This window comes from Triturus cristatus, chromosome 1_1 (assembly GCF_964204655.1).
Source record: "Triturus cristatus chromosome 1_1, aTriCri1.1, whole genome shotgun sequence".
NCBI lineage: Eukaryota > Metazoa > Chordata > Amphibia > Caudata > Salamandridae > Triturus > Triturus cristatus.
This window is the reverse complement of record NC_140579.1, coordinates 225,496,539-225,518,303: the sequence shown is the minus strand read 5'-3', so window position 1 is coordinate 225,518,303 and position 21,765 is coordinate 225,496,539. Positions and strand designations below refer to the sequence as shown.

Below are 21,765 nucleotides of genomic sequence, written 5' to 3'. Positions count from 1 at the left end.
AAGACACCATCCTCCATCTCAACCAGCAGCCAATAAATCATCGACACTTCTTTTTTAGTAATTGACTCGTCCAAAAGTCTGTCCTCAAGTTCATTGGTGTTTCCTATCCCCGTGCTTACATCTTGGAACCAGCTCTGTATTTGTATATATTTAAATCTAGAAACTTGTTGGTTCGACAAAAGGTTGCACATTTCCCAGCTTATCAGTTGCGAATCCAGTATAATATGATTCCAGCTTGTTAAGCCTGCCTCTCTCAACCGCCTCGCCAAAGCATCTTTTGTCCATACCAGTGAGCCTGGTGAGTCCCAGATAGGAGCCCTAGAACTGTAATATGGGATCTTTAGAGTTCTTCTGACCCTATACCAGGTCTCAGCCAGGCCTCTAAGGATCTTCAACCTAACCTTCTTGAAGTACTTAGGGTCTGCATACTTGAACATAAACCCTTGGCTGCCTCCTAGCTCTTGTCTTGACATAGCTCCCAGCAATCTCCCTATTTCTGATTGTGTAGGTGTATTTAATAACATTATCCCATTTTTTAATAAGAAAGCCCAGGAATAAAAAAGCAGGACCGGCAAAGTTAGGCCCCCTTTCTCTATCCTCCTTCTTAATTTCTTCCCGGCTATTCTTGGGCCTTTACTTGCCCATATAAAACTGCGTACTTGTTGATCAGCATGTAGAAATGTAAACACTGATCATAAGTACCCAGGCCCGGTCTGAAACCATACTGCAAATTTGATAGAACAGACCCATCCTTGGCCCATGACATGGCCCTTTCTAAATTCACCATGCCCATTACTTTGACGTCCAAGTCTATCAAAGAAAAGGGGCTACAACAGCAGGGAATGTCTCTAAAACTCTTTTTATATACAGGGACAATAGTGTACTGGGACCATGAATGCAGTAAACCAGTATGTACAACCATATTAAATAGTCAAGTTAAAATCGGTGCCCACAAACTAGGCGACATCTTAAACAGATCGGCAGGGATCCAATCAAGGCCAGGGTCCTTGTGGACTGTCATGCATTCTATTGCTAACACTTTCTCCTCCACATCAAATGGTAGGTTACCCTGTTGTGTTACTGAAATTGAGGTCTCATATGGGGAAGCGCTATCCTCAGAACCCTAAATACATTCAAAGTGCTCAATCCATTTTTCAGGGGAGATAGGGGAGGAAATGGCATGAGCTCCATTACCGCTGAATAGAGGGCAATTAACTAACTCCTAAAATTCACTACTGTCAGCCTTAGTTGAGGCCTCCATCAAATCAGACCAAGCATCATCTCCGATCTCCCTTTTCCTCTTCTTTATCACCTTTATGTATAAAACACGTCTAGAAGGTATTAAAAACTGGTCTTTAGGCTGGGCTTTGAGTGCAGACAATACCAATTTATAGGCATCAGAACAATCTTTGCTGAACCACCTAGGTTTGGTACTGAGCAAATCTTTGGGAGGAAGAGACAATTTAGCTTTAGCATCCGCCTTGATCTCATAATAAGCACTCAATAAACATCATCATCAAACTAGTCACCCAAGCACCGATCAAATTCCTTGCCCTTTGCAACCACAAGACCCTTCAGGAAGTCCTCAGCGATAATTTTGGACCACTTTATTCTTCTACCCTAGTCGATCACTCTATCGTCCAGCTGAGTTATGGTGCTTTGTATGGAGGCTCGTACAAACAGATTAATAATGCAGACGAAAATGCAATAGTGGTCACTAAAACCGTAAACACTTATATCAAAGGGGCCTAACAGATTCCACAGAGATGCACATACAAAAATGAAATCTAGTGTGGAATTCCCACCACGGCCAACTAAAGTGGGAGGGAGAAACTACCATCTGGGTTTCAAAATGCGTTGGGCATGACACATTCCAAATCGTACTCCGCCAGAGTATTATTCAAACATCCTCCTGCATGACTATGCTCAATGTGTAAAACATCTTCACTGTACATTTGGTCACAAAGAGTATATGTTAAAATCTCCCACTAAAATAAAACCAGCTCTTGCGACACCTTGGGAATCCATGTCCGATAAATGAGCTTTAAGGACAAAAAGCATGTTGCAGAAATTGGGACCATTGATTGAATTATAAAAATTCGACACCACGCAACCACCAATCACTGGTGCAGAAAACGAATGGCTTGGACCTTAGAGGAAGTAGTGGCCAAATTCTCAGACCTGCAATCTAGGGAAAGAGAGACCAGGGTTAACAAGCCACCTTTAGGACATCCCTTTAAAGGGGCCACGGCAGGATTAAAGAAACATTTATAACCATCTAAAAAGAAAGATCTCTCGCTCTCCTATGTCTCCTGGAAACGATGGCAAAAGTTTTGAGTTATACCAACCAATCCGGGCAAAATCTTTTGCTGTTTACTCCTGCCACATTACAAGAGGCCAATCTGGGGACAATAGCAGTAGTACTATGATTCAATAATGTTAGGTACCATGCAATGCCAGCAGGATTAAATTCCTCGATCACACCAAAGGCAGCCAACCCAGGGGGATTTATATTTGAAATATTATTGATAGTATTATGCCCTGTTGTCCTCATAAGACTACGAACCTCATGTGTCATTGTACTAGGAAAACCATCCTTCGGTAGCCCCCCATCAAACAGAGGCAGTTTTGTTTCACCCAAGGTGAGTATATCACACCGATCCACATCCCAAAATGTCCTAACTGGCATATCGCACAAACTTTCCCTTGTATTAAAACAACCTCCATTAACATCTTACATCAAAGGATGTGTCTTCCCAAATTCAGAAACACCATGAATCCCAGACAACAAAGCCCCAGAAAGACCCCGAATATGAGGACTTAGTTAGTGTTCTGCAAAACCTTGTCCCTTGGCGTTCTGCGCTTAAACTGGACTTATTTTGGGGGCAGGAGAGTCAATCCTTGAACCTATTTGATGTTTTTTAAAAACATTTGTTAACCTCAGGCAATCTCATATTCCTATTATAATAACGTTTGATACTCCCACTGGATCAAGATGGAGCTGGGACAAAGGTCGGTCGATAGCAATAGCCCAAGAGCAGGGCTTGGATGGTAGATGAACAAGCCATCAAACTGTCAAGATTCCGAACTGTGGGGACAACACCCAGGCAATCAAAATTGATGACAACACAATCCCCATCATGTGTTTTGAGAGAGGGTCCCACCCGGTAGACCCTTCTAACCATATTTAACACACCGCCTTCATAACCCCTGGGTGATAAGCTGCGCTTTACAAATTCTGAGTGATTAATTGATTGAACTAACCTATTTGCCAGTTTGTAGCCTTCACTTCCCAGGAGGGACAGCCAATGGCTCACTCTGTTCCTTAAAGTGTTATAATATTCTCTAGATTTCTGTTTTAAAGCAGGGACCCAGGTAAGTACCACAACTAAGGTGCTAAGACAAGTGGGAGGTTTAAAGAAACATACGGAGGAAGTGGGCCCTCTTTGCTTTTTAGAGCACCCACCCCTCCCGACCTGTACCTGACAACATTTGCGAGGGATGTACTGGCTCTCTTGATTGGGACAACCATGATATTTCTGCACTGGTGGGGTGGCAGTGAGGGCGTGCACAGTCAAATAATTGTTTTTTTCCCTTGCATGATTATCAGTAGACTTGACACCACTTGGAGTTCCAGACAAGATTACATGGGTTGTTGATCTATTGCTTACGTTAAGCCCATCCTTGGGTGTGACAATTAAACATTCCACCCCACCCATGCTACTTTTGCCCAAAACATCCACAATCTCAGTAAGATGATCATACAGTGGATGGAGTTTGAGATCAAGTAGCTCGCTCAATGGCCCACTCATGTTGTTCTAAATAGACCTATCAGGGCTCAAGGGGCTAACAGCCCCAGGATGCTGGTTTGTACATGCGACACGAGATTCAGTAGTTTCCACCTTTAATTTAGAAGCCCCCTTTTCTAGCCGCTGGACCAGATTCAGGTGAGGGTAAGTTCTGGATGACACTGGTTTGTACACTCTTTCTACTTGGTCTATCATCTTTACACAACCACCTCACTCCCCACAATAGCCCTAGTTTGAACAGGGTTAACATCGACAAGACTGCCACGTCGATGACCCACTGAGGTAGGTGAAAGTGGGAGAGAGGGTGGTGGGACTAGGCGGGCCACATCTTGAGCTGTGAGAGAAACTCTTTTTTCCACCAACTGAATCGTTTTGAAGATGACATCAACCGCCCATACCAGGAAACTATCAATGGTAGTGCGAGTATGAATTTGAAGGGGCTTGAGACCACTGGTAAAGCTTTCCCCTTACCCACTGTCTTGATAAAGTCTGGGTAAAACTGCTATAGGGGAGAGTCATCATAATAATCACGAACACACTACCTTTATGCAACACGATTATACCAGGGTTGAACAGCGTCGTTGAGGGCAACAGGAACCAAGAGGGGTGGCCCAGACTCTTCCAGATGATGATGGGCGAAGACAGTCCTGGTCTTGTCCCGGTCTTGGCCCAGGCACTTCCTGCATGCATCCCGCGCTTCGGGAGGACAGGCTGGCTAAGAGCGCGAAGATGTTCAGGCCCCATTTCCTCTACACAAGTTGCAGCGCCTCTGGGCGCTTTGAGTTATGCAGTGGTGGTTTAAGGAATGCCAAACAGGGTCTCAGCCCCCTACTCTGCTGTCACAATATTAACAGGAGTTGAATTAAAAAAAAGCTGCCAATTGCTATCACACAGAATGAGCTTACAGAAAAGATTTAGGTGATTATTCAAAGATTGGTGGTCTGCCCACTGTCCCAACAGGGTGGCGAGGATACAACCTTCGCCTCCTTGGCAGATAACTTCCTCCCTATTTAGAGAATTCACTTGCCTAGTTGAGATCTCTCCACCTTCAAATGAACCAACACCATGGCAGCTCCTTTGAAAGAACTAAGTTTGCTGAGGGGTCATGATGTTCCACGCTGCTGCTCAGCAAGTTTTTTGGTTTTTCAAAAATAAAATCCCCAAGCATGTCTGGTAAATGCTGAATAACCCACTATATCTCATTTATGGTGGCAGAACAATCTTACAAACTATCAGTAGAGACTTACAGGCCAAGGTGTAACCCTCAGCCCTTTATGGCGCAGAATTGTGGAACTAAGTTGACAATGTCATTTTTGGAAACTTGGTCTTGAGATGGCTGAGATGTGTAAGGTGCCCCCTATGTCTCTCCGATTCATCCCTGGCTGTGTAGATGAAGCCCACAAAGGGTGTGTTTTCCAAAGAAGGGACATCTGGAAAAAATAACTACGTTTAAACGTCCCAGCGGCACATTATCACACTTATTTTCTGTGTTTAAACATTCAAGGAACTTCAAAATTAATTTAGGTCACACTGAACACTTACAAGCCCAGAACTTGTTTCTGAATTTCTGATTTAGTACCTAGCAAAGGCTTTACAGTTAAGTGGGCAAAAATAATTGATTCCATATGCGTATATTTTACAATATTATCGAGGAAGCATAAATGCATTTTGCTTTCTTTTGTGCTGCTAAAACTTCTTTTTGAAAACTCGGGGTTTTATTTTTCATACAGGGGTTAAAATTGAAACGACTGAAAGCTGTAATTTTAGCATGCAATATTTGACCTATGCTCCCTTAATTGCTGCTATATTTATGTTTTGCCATTTTCTTTGGAACAAGTAAAGGAAATTTGCAAACTTAGACACTTTTTAGCAAACTTTTTAAACAGAGGTGTAATATTGTATCTCTAAAACAAGACCCTGCCTGCCTTTTCACTCCAAAAATCATGCTTCAGCTTCTAATTTGCAAAACGAATTTCTTAAAAAGGATGGTATTAGTATGTTTCGATAATGGCTATATCAATTGATTGCGACATTTCGGAGTTATTATTCCCACCTGCCAATATTTGTTATCCTCGGCACTCATGTGAGTGGTCTACACTTTTCATATTTTCTTTGCAATGCTGAGTCTTGTGATTACTATTTCGTCAATGCCTATTAGACCACCAGCCTCCAGTCTTTTGTCTTGAACTCCACCTCTCCTTGGGCCTTCTCTGTTTCTGATCATCAATCTCCCTCTTCCCTGTAGGAGATGCTGGCCCTTGGCTGTGGCAACTTCTTTGGATCCTTCTTTTTGATCCATGTGATCTCATGTGCCTTATCTGTCACGCTAGCCGTGGATGGTGCAGGAGGGAAATCTCAGGTAAGCAATCGCAGGGCACCTAATTGGTACACCAATTGTCAATTAAATAAGCATTTGTATTGCGTTCAACGTGGCTAAATCTGAGTCCTTATAATCAATTTCATTCTCACCAGCTTTTATAGGGTAGAGGTAGAGACATTCTCCATTGAAAATGTCAAGGCAACTAAAGAGGGACTGTGCATAACTCAAATGAAACAGAAGAGGCCGGGGTGTAGGATTGAGAAAGGATTAATTGCTATTTCTAAGGGCTCTACTTTGGGAGTACATGAGACACAATCAAAATGTGTGAGCTCTGTGTTGTGGGGATTTATGAAACTACGCTGAAGTGTAAAGGCCAGCGTTGGAGTAGATGAATCACCATTAACGTTTAAGATGCCAGTGGAGTGTGAGTGATCGTGTCTCAGCTAAAATGGATGAGATCTGTACAGTGAGAATGAGAAAGTCTCTTCTGAAGTGGATATCATGTATGGTGAAGGAGTGAGTATAATTCACATAAGTACAGGATACTTGAGAAGGTCAAAAGGAGCAAGACTAAGGACATCATGTCTCAATTGCTAGGAGATTGGGAAGCTTCCTTTCTTGTATAAGAGGCCCTTAAGGTTGGAACAAGTATGATTCAATGTATTCCATTCTATGATCTTTGTGATGCACAGCGTAGAAGCATAGCTAGTCATCACACTTTTTGAATGGGTCTGGCAGTGTAGAGAAAAACACTTTTCTTTACCCAGTCATGCCTCACTAACACTCACCAACATTAAGCACTCCAGAATGTTTCTTTATTTGATGACATCTGCTTGTGTTTTGTGATCTATTTTGAGATCATTCACTGGATGGCCCCTCTAAGGGATGTGTCTTTTTTTGTCTGTGAGGAATGAATATCTGCTCTGAATCTGCTTTATTAACAAAGCAGTGCTAACCTTTTTGGGGAGCTAGATCATCATCATAGCACCAACACACTTCGGTAGCTCCGGGCAATATTCTAATAAAGTCATCTTTTGAGAGCTTCAAAATGGCTATATGTTAAGATGGAAAAGTCCCCTGAATGGTATATGGTTGTGTCCCTGCCCTGAGTGTCCAGCTGCATGTGAATCTAGTATCCTGACTTTTATTTTAACCTTGGTAGCATGGTAACCTAGTATGTGCATAGAGGCTTAGGCCTGTCCCTGACAATGTGAAGTCCAGGTCCTGCCCTGCGACCTGGGGGGCTGCCCAAGCGTGCCCTCCTATTAAGCAGAGGAATACTGTGCCTGGCCTGGGTGTAGCACATCAAATGGTGGTGTTCATGTACCATATATTTGATTTACAGTGGAAGAGATGTTTTATCTGTGTCAGTGAAATTGTGGCTTACTGGGCCCTCTGGTGCAAAGTTCCACTACTATATGAAAAGCAGAACCTTGTGCTGACATCCTGTGTGTATGTCAGGTGTGCGTGTGCATGTACAATGAGCCTTTGATGCATGTGTGTGAGTAAGTCAGAGAACTGAAGCCATTGGGATCTATTTTGGATGCCTCACACAAGATGGAGAATGAGGACAGCTTTCCCCAGACATTCCTGTGGCTGGAGGATGAAGAGCTAGACAGTGAAGTGATTGGGGGCCACCTTTAAACATTCATTGAGGACCTTGTTAACAGAGGGTTGCTTATTATTTCTCCAGGAACACTGCAATTTGGTAAATGGTATGGGTGAAAAGTTTGGATGTAGTTGCTGTTATTCAAGTTTGGGAGGTTTCTATGCCAGACATGTCCTTTTGTCTGTCCCCGATTACTGCCTCACAAATGCTGACAACAGCTATGTGCAGAAACCTCACTATTTATTGGGCCCATGTGATGTTATGTTATGTTATATGTTATGTTATAAAGGGTTTTATAGCGCGCTCAATTACTCAAGAGTGTCCTGGCGCGAGCAGTTATCAGAAAACCTAAGAGGGAGGGATGCATGGGTCAGCTAATTAAATAGAAAAGTCTTAAGTCGTTTCTTGAAAGGTCCAAGCTCCTGAATACTCCGAATTTCTAAGGGAAGAGAATTCCAGGCTAGCGCAGTTTTGACAGAGATGGACTGACCTCCCAGCCGAGACCTTTGAAAGCGGGGGGTGGTCATCCAGTGTTGGGTGGCTGAACGTAATGCTCTGTTAGGGACATAAAAGCTGAACCGCCTCCTTATGTATAGAGGGCCCATACCATGCAGAGCTCTGTGAGCCACCGTAAGAACTTTAAATTGCACTCTTTGGGCCACTGGAAGCCAGTGCAAGTCACGCAGATGCTGTCTCACGCTAGATCTTCTAGAGATGTTAAATAGAAATCTGGTTGTGGCGTTTTGAATCGTTTGTAGTTTACTCAGCAAATAGCCGGGGATGCCACAATAGAGGGCATTGGCATAGTCCAGGCGGGAGAGAATAAGTGCCCGAGCGACCGTTTCCTTGGCATGGCTAGGAAGAAGGGTAAAAAAACCTTCTAAGAGATTTAAGCGTGCCAAAGCAGACACCTGTGAGTTTCTTAACCTGCACCGCAAAGCGAAGGTCATCACCGAACCATATTCCTAGGTTCTTGGCAGGCGCACCCACTGATTTAGGGTGAGAGAAGTCATGCGGCCACATATTTTCATGGAAGGCAGGTGGAAAAGAGCCATATAGCAGCATCTCTGACTTATCCTCATTGCACTTCAGTTGGGCACGTGCCAGCCGCCGAAACACAGAGGAAAGGCAGTTCTGCGCTCGAGAAGTCGACAGGCCGCCATCTTTCCAGGTAAATAGGAGCTGGGTGTCATCGGCGTAGGCAATTATTTTTGCCCCCAGCTCCTCTGCCAAGTAAATAAGGGGTGTCAGATAGATGTTAAAGAGTAATGGGCTCAAGGTAGATCCTTGAGGAACTCCCGTAGACACTTTCCTAGCAATTGACGAAAAAGGAGGAGACCAGACCTGCTGGGAGCGATCTTCCAAAAAAGATTTCAACCAATCCAGGACAGAGCCTGCGATGCCGATGTTAGCCAGGCAAGTGAGTAGAAGATGGTGGGGTACCCTATCGAAGGCAGCAGAGAGATCCAGTGAAACCAGAGCCACCCTGCCGCCTGAGTCCTGGCACTCCCTGATTGATTCTGCCATTTCCACTAGAGCCGTCTCAGTACTATAACATTTCCTGAATCCGGATTGAGCCGGATGAAGGGCGCACCGGAGTTTTCAACAAAAGCATCCAGCTGACGGAAGACGACTTTTTCACAGGGCTGGAAGAAGAGAGATGGGATGATAGTTAGCCGCTTGTAGCGGATCCAGTGAGGGCTTCTTTAGGAGTGGCAGTAGTTTAGCCTGCTTCCAGTGCAGAGGAACCCGCACCGTGCACAGAGACAGATTAATAATTGATGTCACTGTGATGGGTGCTGCTGCTTGGAGACAGCCCCAGTACTGCCTCCTTTGAGAAGAATTAATGTATACAAAAGCTGTGTGGGGAGATCAGCCTTGAAAGAAGAACTAACCCAAACTGGTTCTGAAATTTGAGACAGTGGATCCACATCCCCTGTCTGGAAAATGTGTATAAAAGTAGCTGAGGGTCTGCCTAGTGCCAAGAAGCCTAGTTCCCTGTTGAGAGATAGACGGAGTGTGTCTGGCACTGCAGGAAAACAGACTTCCCAGGAGTAAAAGTCCATCATGTTCCCAGCATGAGTAACAGTCAAAGACAGCGCACTGCAATGAAAAGCAAAACTAAGTGCAACACTTAATGAGAGTGGGTCTCCCGGTCTCTTTTCATGGTTAATTCTAAGAACTGCTCCAGAGGTACCACCAAATTGAGTGTCACACTGTCCGCTAAGAGCAGTTATGGGATGTGAGCTGCAAGATGCAAACTGGTGCTGCTGCTGGCACCGTCAGACGGAAAACACTTCACAGCTGAGTGGAGCCTAGTCAGTCTTGGAGGCTACCTCTATGTGTCACCTGAGAGGCCACAACTGCTCGAAAAAGCAATTTCTTGACCCCCAGACCTTCTGTACTGTGATTGTCCAACAATGCTGGTGTGTCAAAACTCAGTGGAACCAGATGGCCTGTAAGGCCATGTTAGACCTGGCATCTTTGGCGTGGTTACCCCTGACTTTTTGCCTCTACCTCCCGTATTTTTGATGCTATGCTGGATTTCGATTTTGCTGGTTTAGATGCTTTGGGCACTTTGCCACTGCTGATCAGTGTCAAAGTGCAAGTGCTCCCTTGGTAAATTGTTGTATTGATTGGTTATCCATGATTGGTATATTTGTTTCACCTGTTAGCCCCTAGTAAAGTGCACTGTGTGTGCCAGGGCTGGTGATTCAAATGCTACTAGTGGGCTGCAGCACTGATTGTGCCACCCACAGGAGTAGCGCTAAAATGATGTCTTAGGCCTGCTTGCAGTGCCTATGTGCAGTCCAGGACTGCCATGTCGACCTGGCCAGTGCACCCACTGACCAGGCCTTATCCTTCCCTTTCTGTACATGTCAGGCATCCCTATGGTGGCCCTAGGTACCCCCCTGGGCTGGGTGCAGTGTATCTGAAAGGTAGGGCATGTACTGAGGTGTGTAACATGCCCTGGTAGTGAATTACAGCCATTTTCGTTTTTCACTGCTGAGAGGCTATCTTGCCCATAGGATAGAATGGGGAAGGCTGTTTACATGCCTATCTTCCCATAGGGGCAAGATAGAAAATCCAAGTTTGGTATCTCTGTGTTCAGAATTTAATTATACATCTTTTTAGCAAGATGGTTTTTAAATTCACTGTGTGAGAATAGCACTTTTTAGAAAGTAGCTATTCTCCTGTTTAACCTTCCTGTGTGCCTGTGTGCTGGTTGGCTGACTGGTGTCAGGTGATGTGCTAGGTGGCTCCAGGAGCCTGGATGAGTCAGCAGCAGGGTGAATAGGGAGATCTGCTTTAGATGGGTGGGAGGAGTAGTCCCTGGGTCTGAATAGGGCTGCCCCTGACAAACACAAAGCTGGCTCCACCCCCTGCTGGCCAGGCTGAGGACTCTGCCTCTGCTGGCACAAAGAAGGCTCCACCTCCTGCTGAGCGTCTAACGACCCTGCCCCTCACTCTGAAAGGAACCAGGTGCTCCAGAGCAGAGCACACCCAGGAACCGGTTTGAGCAGGGGAATCCCCCCACTGAAACACAAGAGACAAAGACTTGGAGGGGTATAAGAAGAGGACCCCAGACACCTAAAACTTTAGATCACTTTGGAACTAAGAAGAAACCTCTGCCAAGGAGAAAGCTGGAAGAAACTGAAGAGGAGAAGACTGCCTGCTTGCTGTTTTGCTTTGCTGCCAAGGAGAGGGGAAGGACTTTGCTGTGTCCCCTTCTTTTGATTCTGATCTCCAAGGGCCTGAGAAGAGCTGGCTCCCTGTTAAGAAGTCCCAGGAACAAAAGGACTTCACCACCAGCTCCCCTGGAACTCTGCTGAGAGAGTTCTGACCTGCCTTGGAGTGCTTGCCCAGTCTTGGGGCTTCAGGAGGTCGTTTTGCTGTGTTGAGGGAGCTGGGAAGCAGAAGCGTGAACAAGAGTGACTGGTACCCAACGCATCATCCGATTGCGTGTCGCAAGACGAGAGTGCGTGGAAGATTTCATCGCGGCACCATCGCAACACGCAGGGTCTCCGCATCGCCGAGTGCGTCGAGCATCGTCCCGAAGCGTGAAGCTTCCTGCCATTGCGAGGGTTGTCGCAGAACCAGTTTGCGGGCCGCACCACTGCCGGTGCGTGAAAAGTCTCCAATCGCTGCGTGCGTCGACGCAGAGTCCCGTTCCGTGGCGCATCGAGAGTTGCGGCGCCGGAAGGCAACGCTGCGCCACGCATCGCACCACATCGAAGAGTGTCGCATCGAACCTGTGCGTGAAGCTTCCCCCTAAGAAACCTACGCAACGAAAGCCAAAGGTATCGCATCCTCCCCCTACAGATCGGAGCCGGCGCATCCACCTCTGCTGCGTGAAGCAGGGCTGCTGCAAAGCCTCCCCAGGATCTCAGGAGCATCGCATCGCCTTTGCCATCTTCCTTGTTATAGCTTTTGGGAACCTTATCGCAACTACAGGTACTGTTGGGCACGAAAGTGTCGCATTTTGGGCATTGAGAGCCGCATTGTGCAGGACACTGACTTTGACATCCTGGAGTACTTTCTGCAAACTCTTGAACTATCCTTAAAGTAACCTTTTTGAATTATATGTTGGTTTGTCTGTAATATTTGGTCTTGTGAAGTTTTTAGTAAAGATTCCTTATTTTTCTAAAACTGGTGTGGAGTAAATCTGTGGTGTTTTCACTGTGTTACTGTGAGTGTTGGTACAAATACTTTACACATTGCCTTTGATAGCCTAGACTGCTCAGGCCAAGCTACCTAGAGGGTGAGCAGGGGTTATCTTAACAGTGTATCCCCCTTTCCCTGACTAGAAGCAAGGGTCCCTACTTGGACAGTGGTACCTACCCTGCCAACTAGAGACCCCCAGATCTAACATTGGTGGTCAGCGGTGAGGATTGAACTTGTATTTGTACTTGACCCACAGTAATTGGTGTACATCACTAGTTTAAGTGCAGACCAATAGACAACCACATACTATATTTTTTTGATTCTATTTTTGAGTAACTCTTCAAGAGCATCATGTCTCAGGTGGCAACAAGCGAGAAGGCAGAATTGGAGTTTTCCATTGCGGATTTATATTCATACAAAGTTGAAGATCTCAAGCAATTCTGCAAAGACCGTGGTTGCTCTTTTAAAAGCGGAGCTAGAAAAGATGTGCTACAAAGAGTCCTGAAGGCCTGGTGGGAGGCCCAAGAGGAAAGTGATGCAAATGAAGAGGATGGTTTTGTTCCCCAAGATCTGCCTGTGAGCAGACCAGTCTCAAGGGCTAGCAGCTCCCATTCCAGTAGGGGGCTCACTCCAGAGGAGCTGGAGGAGAATCAAAGGGTGAGAAACCATGAAATGGAAATGATGAAAATGAAAATGAAGCAATTGGAAGTAGAGAAGGACAAGGCGGCGGAGGAGAGCAAGAATGCCCGTGCCTTGGAAGAGAAGAAATTGCTTCTGGCTCATGAAGTGAGCATGAGAGAACTGGACATCAAGGCCAAGCAGGTGGAGTCCGGTTCAAATGGTGGCAGCGCACAGCCAGTGCAGGGGGGTAAAGTATATATCCCCAAAGATTTAGTACAGAATTACAATAGGAGTGAGGATATCTATGCCTGGTTCACATCGTATGAAATTGCATTGAGGATGAATGGGGTGCCTGAACAGCATTGGGGGGCGGGCCTGTGGAAACATTTTGAGGCTTCTGGGAGGAGTGCTCTAGAGCCCTTAGAATTAGCAGGTGCCATGACCTATCCCAATATGAAGGAGGCCCTATGTCTCAGGTATGGACTTACTCCAGAGCAGTATAGACTGCAGTTTAGAAATTCCAAGAAGAAAGAGTCTGAGACTTGGATGGAGTGTGTGAATCTGTACTCGCGGGCACTGGAAGGTTGGATGAAGGGCAGCAAGGTAACTGATTATAAGGGGTTGTTACATTTAATTAGTTGGGAGCACTTGAGTAGTCTATGTGTTCCAGAGCTGCGCCAGCATCTTTTAGATAGCAAGTTGACGGACCCCATTGAGCTTGCTAAGGAGGCGGACCGCTGGACCAGTACCAGGGTCCACAGAGGAATTGTGGGTACCATTGCCAAAGGTGGGCAGGGTCCCCAGCAGAAGAGTGGGGGGGACAAGGGTAACCAAAAGGAGTTCTCACAAGGGCCCCAAAATAGTTCCCAGGGTAACCAGTCCCAGCCCCCCAAGTCCAAACCCAAACCAACCTGGCCCCCTAAGGGCAGGTCGGATAACAAGGGTCCCATTAAGTGTTATCACTGTCAGGAATTGGGTCACAAGTCTCCTGTGTGTCCCAAGAAATCCCAGGCACCCACTGGTGCTCCAACACCGGGTATAGCTAGTGTAGCTTTTGGGGGGGATTTAATTTCTAGTGATTTGGAGGGTTTAGCAGTTATGTCCCTTGTCTCTTTAGGAGACACAGAGATGGTCCAGGAAACCCCTGTCCCTGATAACACTAAGAAGTACAGGCAGTGGGTGACCATCAATGGGAGGAGGGTGGAGGCTCTCAGGGACACTGGAGCCAGTGTGACTACGGTCAGGTGTCAGTGGGTCCCTGAGGAGCTGATCATTCCAGACGTACTTCACCCAGTAGTGTCAGCTGACAACTCTGTGCGCCTTTGCAAGGTAGCACATGTTCCCTTTGAGTGGGGGGGGGTCTCAGGTCCTCTCAAAGTTGTTGTGAGTCCATCCATGCCAGTAGACTGTCTGCTAGGTAATGACCTGGAGAGTTCCCCGTGGAAGGAGGTGGAACGCCAGGCTCATTTGGAGATGTTGGGTTTGCCTGAGTGGGTCTGTGTGACCACCCGGTCCATGGCAGCCAGACAGGGTTGTGAAGCAGACCTGGAGCCTGAAACAGTGGCCCAGGTCCCTGCCAGAAAGAGGAAGGGCAAGGGGCGTGGTGCGTCCACCCCCGCTGTTCCCACGGTCCAGGAAGGAGCAGAACCTACGGGGGATGCCCTGGAGCCTACAGGGGAACAGGTCGCTGAGCTGGGAGACATACCTGAGCTGACCCATTGGCAGCAAGAGGGTGGTCCCTCCAGAGAGGAGTTCTGCCGTGCGCAGAAGACATGCCCTACTCTTGAAGGTCTGCGGCACCAGGCTGCAGACCAGGCAGCAGGTGCTGATCCGAAGAACTTTTTTCTCTACTGGGAGAATGACTTGTTGTACAGCGAGCCTAGGTTTGCTGAGCCCAGTGGATCACGTACCCTGGTGGTACCCGCAGGGTTCAGAGACTTCCTACTGGGTCTGGCTCACGACGTGCCGCTTGCAGGACATCTCGGGCAGGACAAGACCCGACAAAGGCTTGACACCCACTTTTACTGGCCCGGGATGAAGACGGACGTCGCTTCCTTTTGTAAATCATGCCAGACTTGCCAGGCAAGTGGCAAGGCTGGAGGAAAATGCAAAGGCCCTCTCCAGCCTTTTCCGGTAGTGAGCACCCCTTTCGAGCGGGTGGGAATAGATATTGTGGGGCCACTGGACCCCAGGACCGCCTTAGGCAACAGGTTCATCCTGGTCCTGGTGGATCATGCCACCCGGTACCCGGAGGCTATCCCTCTCAGGACAACCACAGCCCCGGTGGTGGGCCGTGCGTTGATGGGGATCTTTTCCCGTGTGGGTTTCCCCAAAGAGGTGGTATCTGACCGGGGTACCAACTTCATCTCCAGGTATATGAAGTCTCTGTGGGAGGAGTGTGGGGTAACTTATAAGTTCACCACTCCTTACCACCCTCAAGGAAATGGGTTGGTTGAAAGGTTCAACCGGACCCTGAAAGGCATGATCATGGGGCTGACAGAGCCCATGAGACGGAAGTGGGACGTCTTTTTGCCATGCCTATTATTTGCCTACAGGGAGGTACCACAAAAGTCTCTAGGGTTCAGTCCCTTTGAGCTTTTGTACGGACACCCTGTTAGAGGACCTCTCAGTCTGGTGAAGGAGGGTTGGGAGAAATCCCCGGGGAAAACCCCTCAGGATGTGTTCAGCTATGTGCTGGCCATCCGCAACCAGACACAGCGCTTCCGGGCCCTCGCTCAGGCGAACCTGGAAGCCAGCCAGGATGAGATGAAGAGGTGGTATGACCAGCATACCACTCTGATGGAATTTCAACCTGGGCAGATGGTGTGGGTGATGGCGCCAGTGGAGCCTTGCGCGCTCCAGGACTAGTGGACTGGGCCATATGAGGTGGTGGGGCGCAAGAGTGAGATGACCTACCTGGTCAACTTGCGATCTCCAAGGAACCCCATGAGGGTCCTACACGTGAACCGCCTCAAACCCCATTTTGAGAGGTCTGAAATAACAATGCTACTGGCTACAGATGCAGGGATGGAGGAGGATAGCGATCCTCTTCCTGACCTCCTGGCAGCTAAGGAGCAAGATGGGTCAGTGGATGGAGTGGTCCTCTTGCCCACCCTGACCCCAGAACAGCAGAGGGACTGTCGCCATGTGTTGGGTCAGTTTGCATCTCTGTTCTCCCTGACCCCCGGTATCACCAACTGGTGTGTCCATGACGTGGACACGGGAGATAGCATGCCTGTGAAACAGAAGTTTTACCGGGTGGCTGACAAGGTCAGGGCCAGCATCAAGAAGGAGGTTTCTAAGATGTTGGAGCTAGGGGTGATTGAGCCCTCCAGCAGCCCCTGGGCTAGCCCAGTGGTACTTGTACCGAAAGCTGCTGCGCCAGGTGCCACTCCAGAACTTAGGTTTTGTGTGGACTACCGTGGGCTCAATGCTGTCACGAAGACTGACGCACACCCCATCCCCAGAGCTGATGAGCTCGTGGATCGGTTGGGAGCTGCCAACTAACTCAGTACGTTTGATTTAACTTCTGGGTACTGGCAGATTGCCTTAACTGATGGGGCCAAGGAGAGGTCTGCGTTTTCAACGCCAGAGGGGCACTTCCAGTTCCGTGTCATGCCCTTTGGGTTGAAGAACGCCCCTGCCACATTCCAGAGACTGGTCAACCAGGTACTGTCCGGGCTGGAGCAATTCAGCGCCGCATATCTGGATGACATCGCTGTGTTCAGCTCCACTTGGGAAGAACACTTGCAACACCTCTGCGCAGTGTTGAAGGCTCTGCATAGTGCAGGCCTCACTATCAAGGCCAGTAAGTGCCAGATAGGGCAGGGTTCGGTGGTGTATTTGGGACACCAGGTAGGAAGCGGCCAGGTGGCGCCCCTACAAGCCAAGATAGATACCATCCGGGCTTGGGAACCCCCCAAAACCCAGACAGCGGTGAGAGCCTTCTTAGGACTCACCGGGTACTATCGCCGTTTTGTCAAGGGGTATGGCACCATTGTGGCTCCCTTGACAGAACTAACTTCCAAGAAGTTACCGAAGAAAGTGATTTGGACCAGTGCCTGCCAAGAAGCTTTTGATGCCCTGAAGGAGGCCATGTGTACAGCACCTGTACTCAAGGCGCCTGACTTCTCCAAGGAGTTCATAGTGCAGACAGACGCTTCTGAGCATGGAGTGGGAGCGGTGCTCTCACAACTAAATGATGAGGACTTGGACCAACCTGTAGCTTTCCTTAGTAGGAGGCTACTTCCCAGGGAACAGAGGTGGAGTGCGATTGAAAGGGAAGCTTTTGCTGTGGTCTGGGCGCTGAAGAAGCTGAGGCCTTACTTGTTTGGGACTCACTTCCGGGTTCAGACGGACCACAGGCCCCTCAGATGGTTGATGCAGATGAGGGGTGAGAATCCTAAGCTGTTGAGGTGGTCCATTTCCCTACAGGGGATGGACTTTACGGTGGAACACCGCCCCGGTACAGAACACGCCAACGCTGATGGTCTGTCCAGGTTTTTCCGCCTTAGCGATGAGAACTCCCAAGAGGGTGGGTAGTTCTCCCCACTTTCAGCTGGAGGGGACACGTGTTAGACCTGGCATCTTTGGCGTGGTTACCCCTGACTTTTTGCCTCTACCTCCTGTATTTTTGATGCTATGCTGGATTTCGATTTTGCTGGTTTAGATGCTTTGGGCACTTTGCCACTGCTGATCAGTGTCAAAGTGCAAGTGCTCCCTTGGTAAATTGTTGTATTGATTGGTTATCCATGATTGGTATATTTGTTTCACCTGTTAGCCCCTAGTAAAGTGCACTGTGTGTGCCAGGGCTGGTGATTCAAATGCTACTAGTGGGCTGCAGCACTGATTGTGCCACCCACAGGAGTAGCGCTAAAATGATGTCTTAGGCCTGCTTGCAGTGCCTATGTGCAGTCCAGGACTGCCATGTCGACCTGGCCAGTGCACCCACTGACCAGGCCTTATCCTTCCCTTTCTGTACATGTCAGGCATCCCTATGGTGGCCCTAGGTACCCCCCTGGGCTGGGTGCAGTGTATCTGAAAGGTAGGGCATGTACTGAGGTGTGTAACATGCCCTGGTAGTGAATTACAGCCATTTTCGTTTTTCACTGCTGAGAGGCTATCTTGCCCATAGGATAGAATGGGGAAGGCTGTTTACATCCCTATCTTCCCATAGGGGCAAGATAGAAAATCCAAGTTTGGTATCTCTGTGTTCAGAATTTAATTATACATCTTTTTAGCAAGATGGTTTTTAAATTCACTGTGTGAGAATAGCACTTTTTAGAAAGTAGCTATTCTCCTGTTTAACCTTCCTGTGTGCCTGTGTGCTGGTTGGCTGACTGGTGTCAGGTGATGTGCTAGGTGGCTCCAGGAGCCTGGATGAGTCAGCAGCAGGGTGAATAGGGAGATCTGCTTTAGATGGGTGGGAGGAGTAGTCCCTGGGTCTGAATAGGGCTGCCCCTGACAAACACAAAGCTGGCTCCACCCCCTGCTGGCCAGGCTGAGGACTCTGCCTCTGCTGGCACAAAGAAGGCTCCACCTCCTGCTGAGCGTCTAACGACCCTGCCCCTCACTCTGAAAGGAACCAGGTGCTCCAGAGCAGAGCACACCCAGGAACCGGTTTGAGCAGGGGAATCCCCCCACTGAAACACAAGAGACAAAGACTTGGAGGGGTATAAGAAGAGGACCCCAGACACCTAAAACTTTAGATCACTTTGGAACTAAGAAGAAACCTCTGCCAAGGAGAAAGCTGGAAGAAACTGAAGAGGAGAAGACTGCCTGCTTGCTGTTTTGCTTTGCTGCCAAGGAGAGGGGAAGGACTTTGCTGTGTCCCCTTCTTTTGATTCTGATCTCCAAGGGCCTGAGAAGAGCTGGCTCCCTGTTAAGAAGTCCCAGGAACAAAAGGACTTCACCACCAGCTCCCCTGGAACTCTGCTGAGAGAGTTCTGACCTGCCTTGGAGTGCTTGCCCAGTCTTGGGGCTTCAGGAGGTCGTTTTGCTGTGTTGAGGGAGCTGGGAAGCAGAAGCGTGAACAAGAGTGACTGGTACCCAACGCATCATCCGATTGCGTGTCGCAAGACGAGAGTGCGTGGAAGATTTCATCGCGGCACCATCGCAACACGCAGGGTCTCCGCATCGCCGAGTGCGTCGAGCATCGTCCCGAAGCGTGAAGCTTCCTGCCATTGCGAGGGTTGTCGCAGAACCAGTTTGCGGGCCGCACCACTGCCGGTGCGTGAAAAGTCTCCAATCGCTGCGTGCGTCGACGCAGAGTCCCGTTCCGTGGCGCATCGAGAGTTGCGGCGCCGGAAGGCAACGCTGCGCCACGCATCGCACCACATCGAAGAGTGTCGCATCGAACCTGTGCGTGAAGCTTCCCCCTAAGAAACCTACGCAACGAAAGCCAAAGGTATCGCATCCTCCCCCTACAGATCGGAGCCGGCGCATCCACCTCTGCTGCGTGAAGCAGGGCTGCTGCAAAGCCTCCCCAGGATCTCAGGAGCATCGCATCGCCTTTGCCATCTTCCTTGTTATAGCTTTTGGGAACCTTATCGCAACTACAGGTACTGTTGGGCACGAAAGTGTCGCAATTTGGGCATTGAGAGCCGCATTGTGCAGGACACTGACTTTGACATCCTGGAGTACTTTCTGCAAACTCTTGAACTATCCTTAAAGTAACCTTTTTGAATTATATGTTGGTTTGTCTGTAATATTTGGTCTTGTGAAGTTTTTAGTAAAGATTCCTTATTTTTCTAAAACTGGTGTGGAGTAAATCTGTGGTGTTTTCACTGTGTTACTGTGAGTGTTGGTACAAATACTTTACACATTGCCTTTGATAGCCTAGACTGCTCAGGCCAAGCTACCTAGAGGGTGAGCAGGGGTTATCTTAACAGTGTATCCCCCTTTCCCTGACTAGAAGCAAGGGTCCCTACTTGGACAGTGGTACCTACCCTGCCAACTAGAGACCCCCAGATCTAACAGGCCACAACTACTAGAAAAGGTGACCGCTGGATCTGCTGCGAGGCAATCATCCATTAACATGACCCTCATATCAAACAACCTGCACGATTAACATGCAGATACAGCGAGGAATCAACCGCAATCAGGGCAAAGAACTGAGTTGTGTTCCAAAGAAGTCAGAGATGGGGTTGAGACTTTATGCCCAACATAACCCAGGGGTAAGAACTATTGAGTGAATTGTGCATCTCATCTCTGCCTAATTCCTGCTTCTTCTGACACAGAATATGGGGGAGCTGTAATTACTACGGCCACCCAGGTTGGAAGAGAGTATTGAAGCCGGAAGGTGTAGCACATGGAGAAGGCCACCAGCAATAAAAACCTGTATTGGCTACCCTAATTGTAATGTGTAATATTTCGTTTTGCAGTCATTAAACTACTTGCATTTACATATAGACAAGCACTGGCCTGAACATTACATTATTGTGTCTGTTGGTTGATTGTGGAATTCGGATCTGTTGGCCCACACACTAGCTCTATGAGAAGCGTTGGACTGTTCACCCTTGTTACTCTGAGAGTCAAGAGTGGAAAGGGTTGTAATTCGATCATTATGCAGAGTCATAGTGAGATGGACTCCAGGGTACCAGTAGCAACCCCCAAATTTGAGGCTCAGTAGCCCCTGTCTCCTCTGTGGACCCCCGAACGGGATCTGACACTACACCTCCAGCTTCACATGGCAACCATTTTATGGATAATCCATAGTGCATACTTTGATTAGGAGTAATTTTCATATTTTACATGTGTCCATGTGTCCTTTTTTATGATACAGAACATGACCATATCCCAGTTGAGATGGGCTGTGATGTAAGTTGTAATCTAATGCTTGTCTGTACACAGTATCTCAATCTGTCTCTGAACCATCAGTGTCTGTGTGTTTCAGATCTCTAGTTTCTTGGTAATGATGGTTGTGATGATCACGATGCTGACGTTAGGAACTTACCTGCATCCTTTGCCCAAGGTAAGGAGATAATATGATAGAACTGTTTGGAAAAAAGGGGGATGGGCTTTTACATACTATACAGAAGGGAAACATCATTTACAACGCATGTGATACATCGCATGCCATTACAACGCAAGTCGTTACAACGACTTGCTGTAGGGGGAAGAAAGTGTTGGATTTGTTGGATTTTCAATCCAACACCTTCCCTACTGTTGCACACACTGGAGTTGGAATAGTAAATTATACTATTACAAACTCCAGCACCCCCATTTACAACAAGTTGTTGTAATGACTTGCGTTGTAATGGCATGCGTAGAAAACGCATGCGTTGCAACGAGTGCTATTCACATTGAATTGTCAGAATTTTCATGTCTACTGAATATATCTCCTGGCTACACATCAAGCTTCTTTTCATTGTGTGTGTTTTTGATAGTCTGTGTTGGGAGCCCTGATTGCTGTGAACTTGAAAAACTCCCTCAAGCAGCTGGCAGACCCATTCTATCTGTGGAAGAAAAGCCGAATGGACTGCGTGAGTATCTCCTTGTGTCATCTGCGGATGACTCCGGTGAAAAGAGTGGAGAACATTATTGAAAGGGTGAGGGGGTGTTGGAGAGTAAGGGGCAGGCGTACTTCTAACTCTATGAAAGGACGTAGGAGATCTAGAGCCAGCCCTGCATTAACATCCATCATTTCCAAGGGAACATGAATCAGATGATCCTAAAATGCGCCTTGTAAGCATTATTAGTTACAGGTCACCTGGACCCACTGGCACCTGCACTTACCTGCT

At 47.8% G+C, this 21,765-nt stretch overlaps 1 protein-coding gene across 1 annotated transcript in view; it reads left to right on the top strand.

Moving 5' to 3' along the window:
* SLC26A9 (solute carrier family 26 member 9) overlaps positions 1-21,765 on the top strand; it is a 162,034-nt gene that overhangs the window by 59,693 nt on the left and 80,576 nt on the right. Inside the window, exons 9-11 of the mRNA XM_085625264.1 lie at positions 6,055-6,168; positions 20,919-20,996; positions 21,412-21,507. Coding sequence (XP_085481390.1) covers positions 6,055-6,168; positions 20,919-20,996; positions 21,412-21,507 — 288 coding nt within the window. The remainder of the gene's footprint in view (positions 1-6,054; positions 6,169-20,918; positions 20,997-21,411; positions 21,508-21,765) is intronic.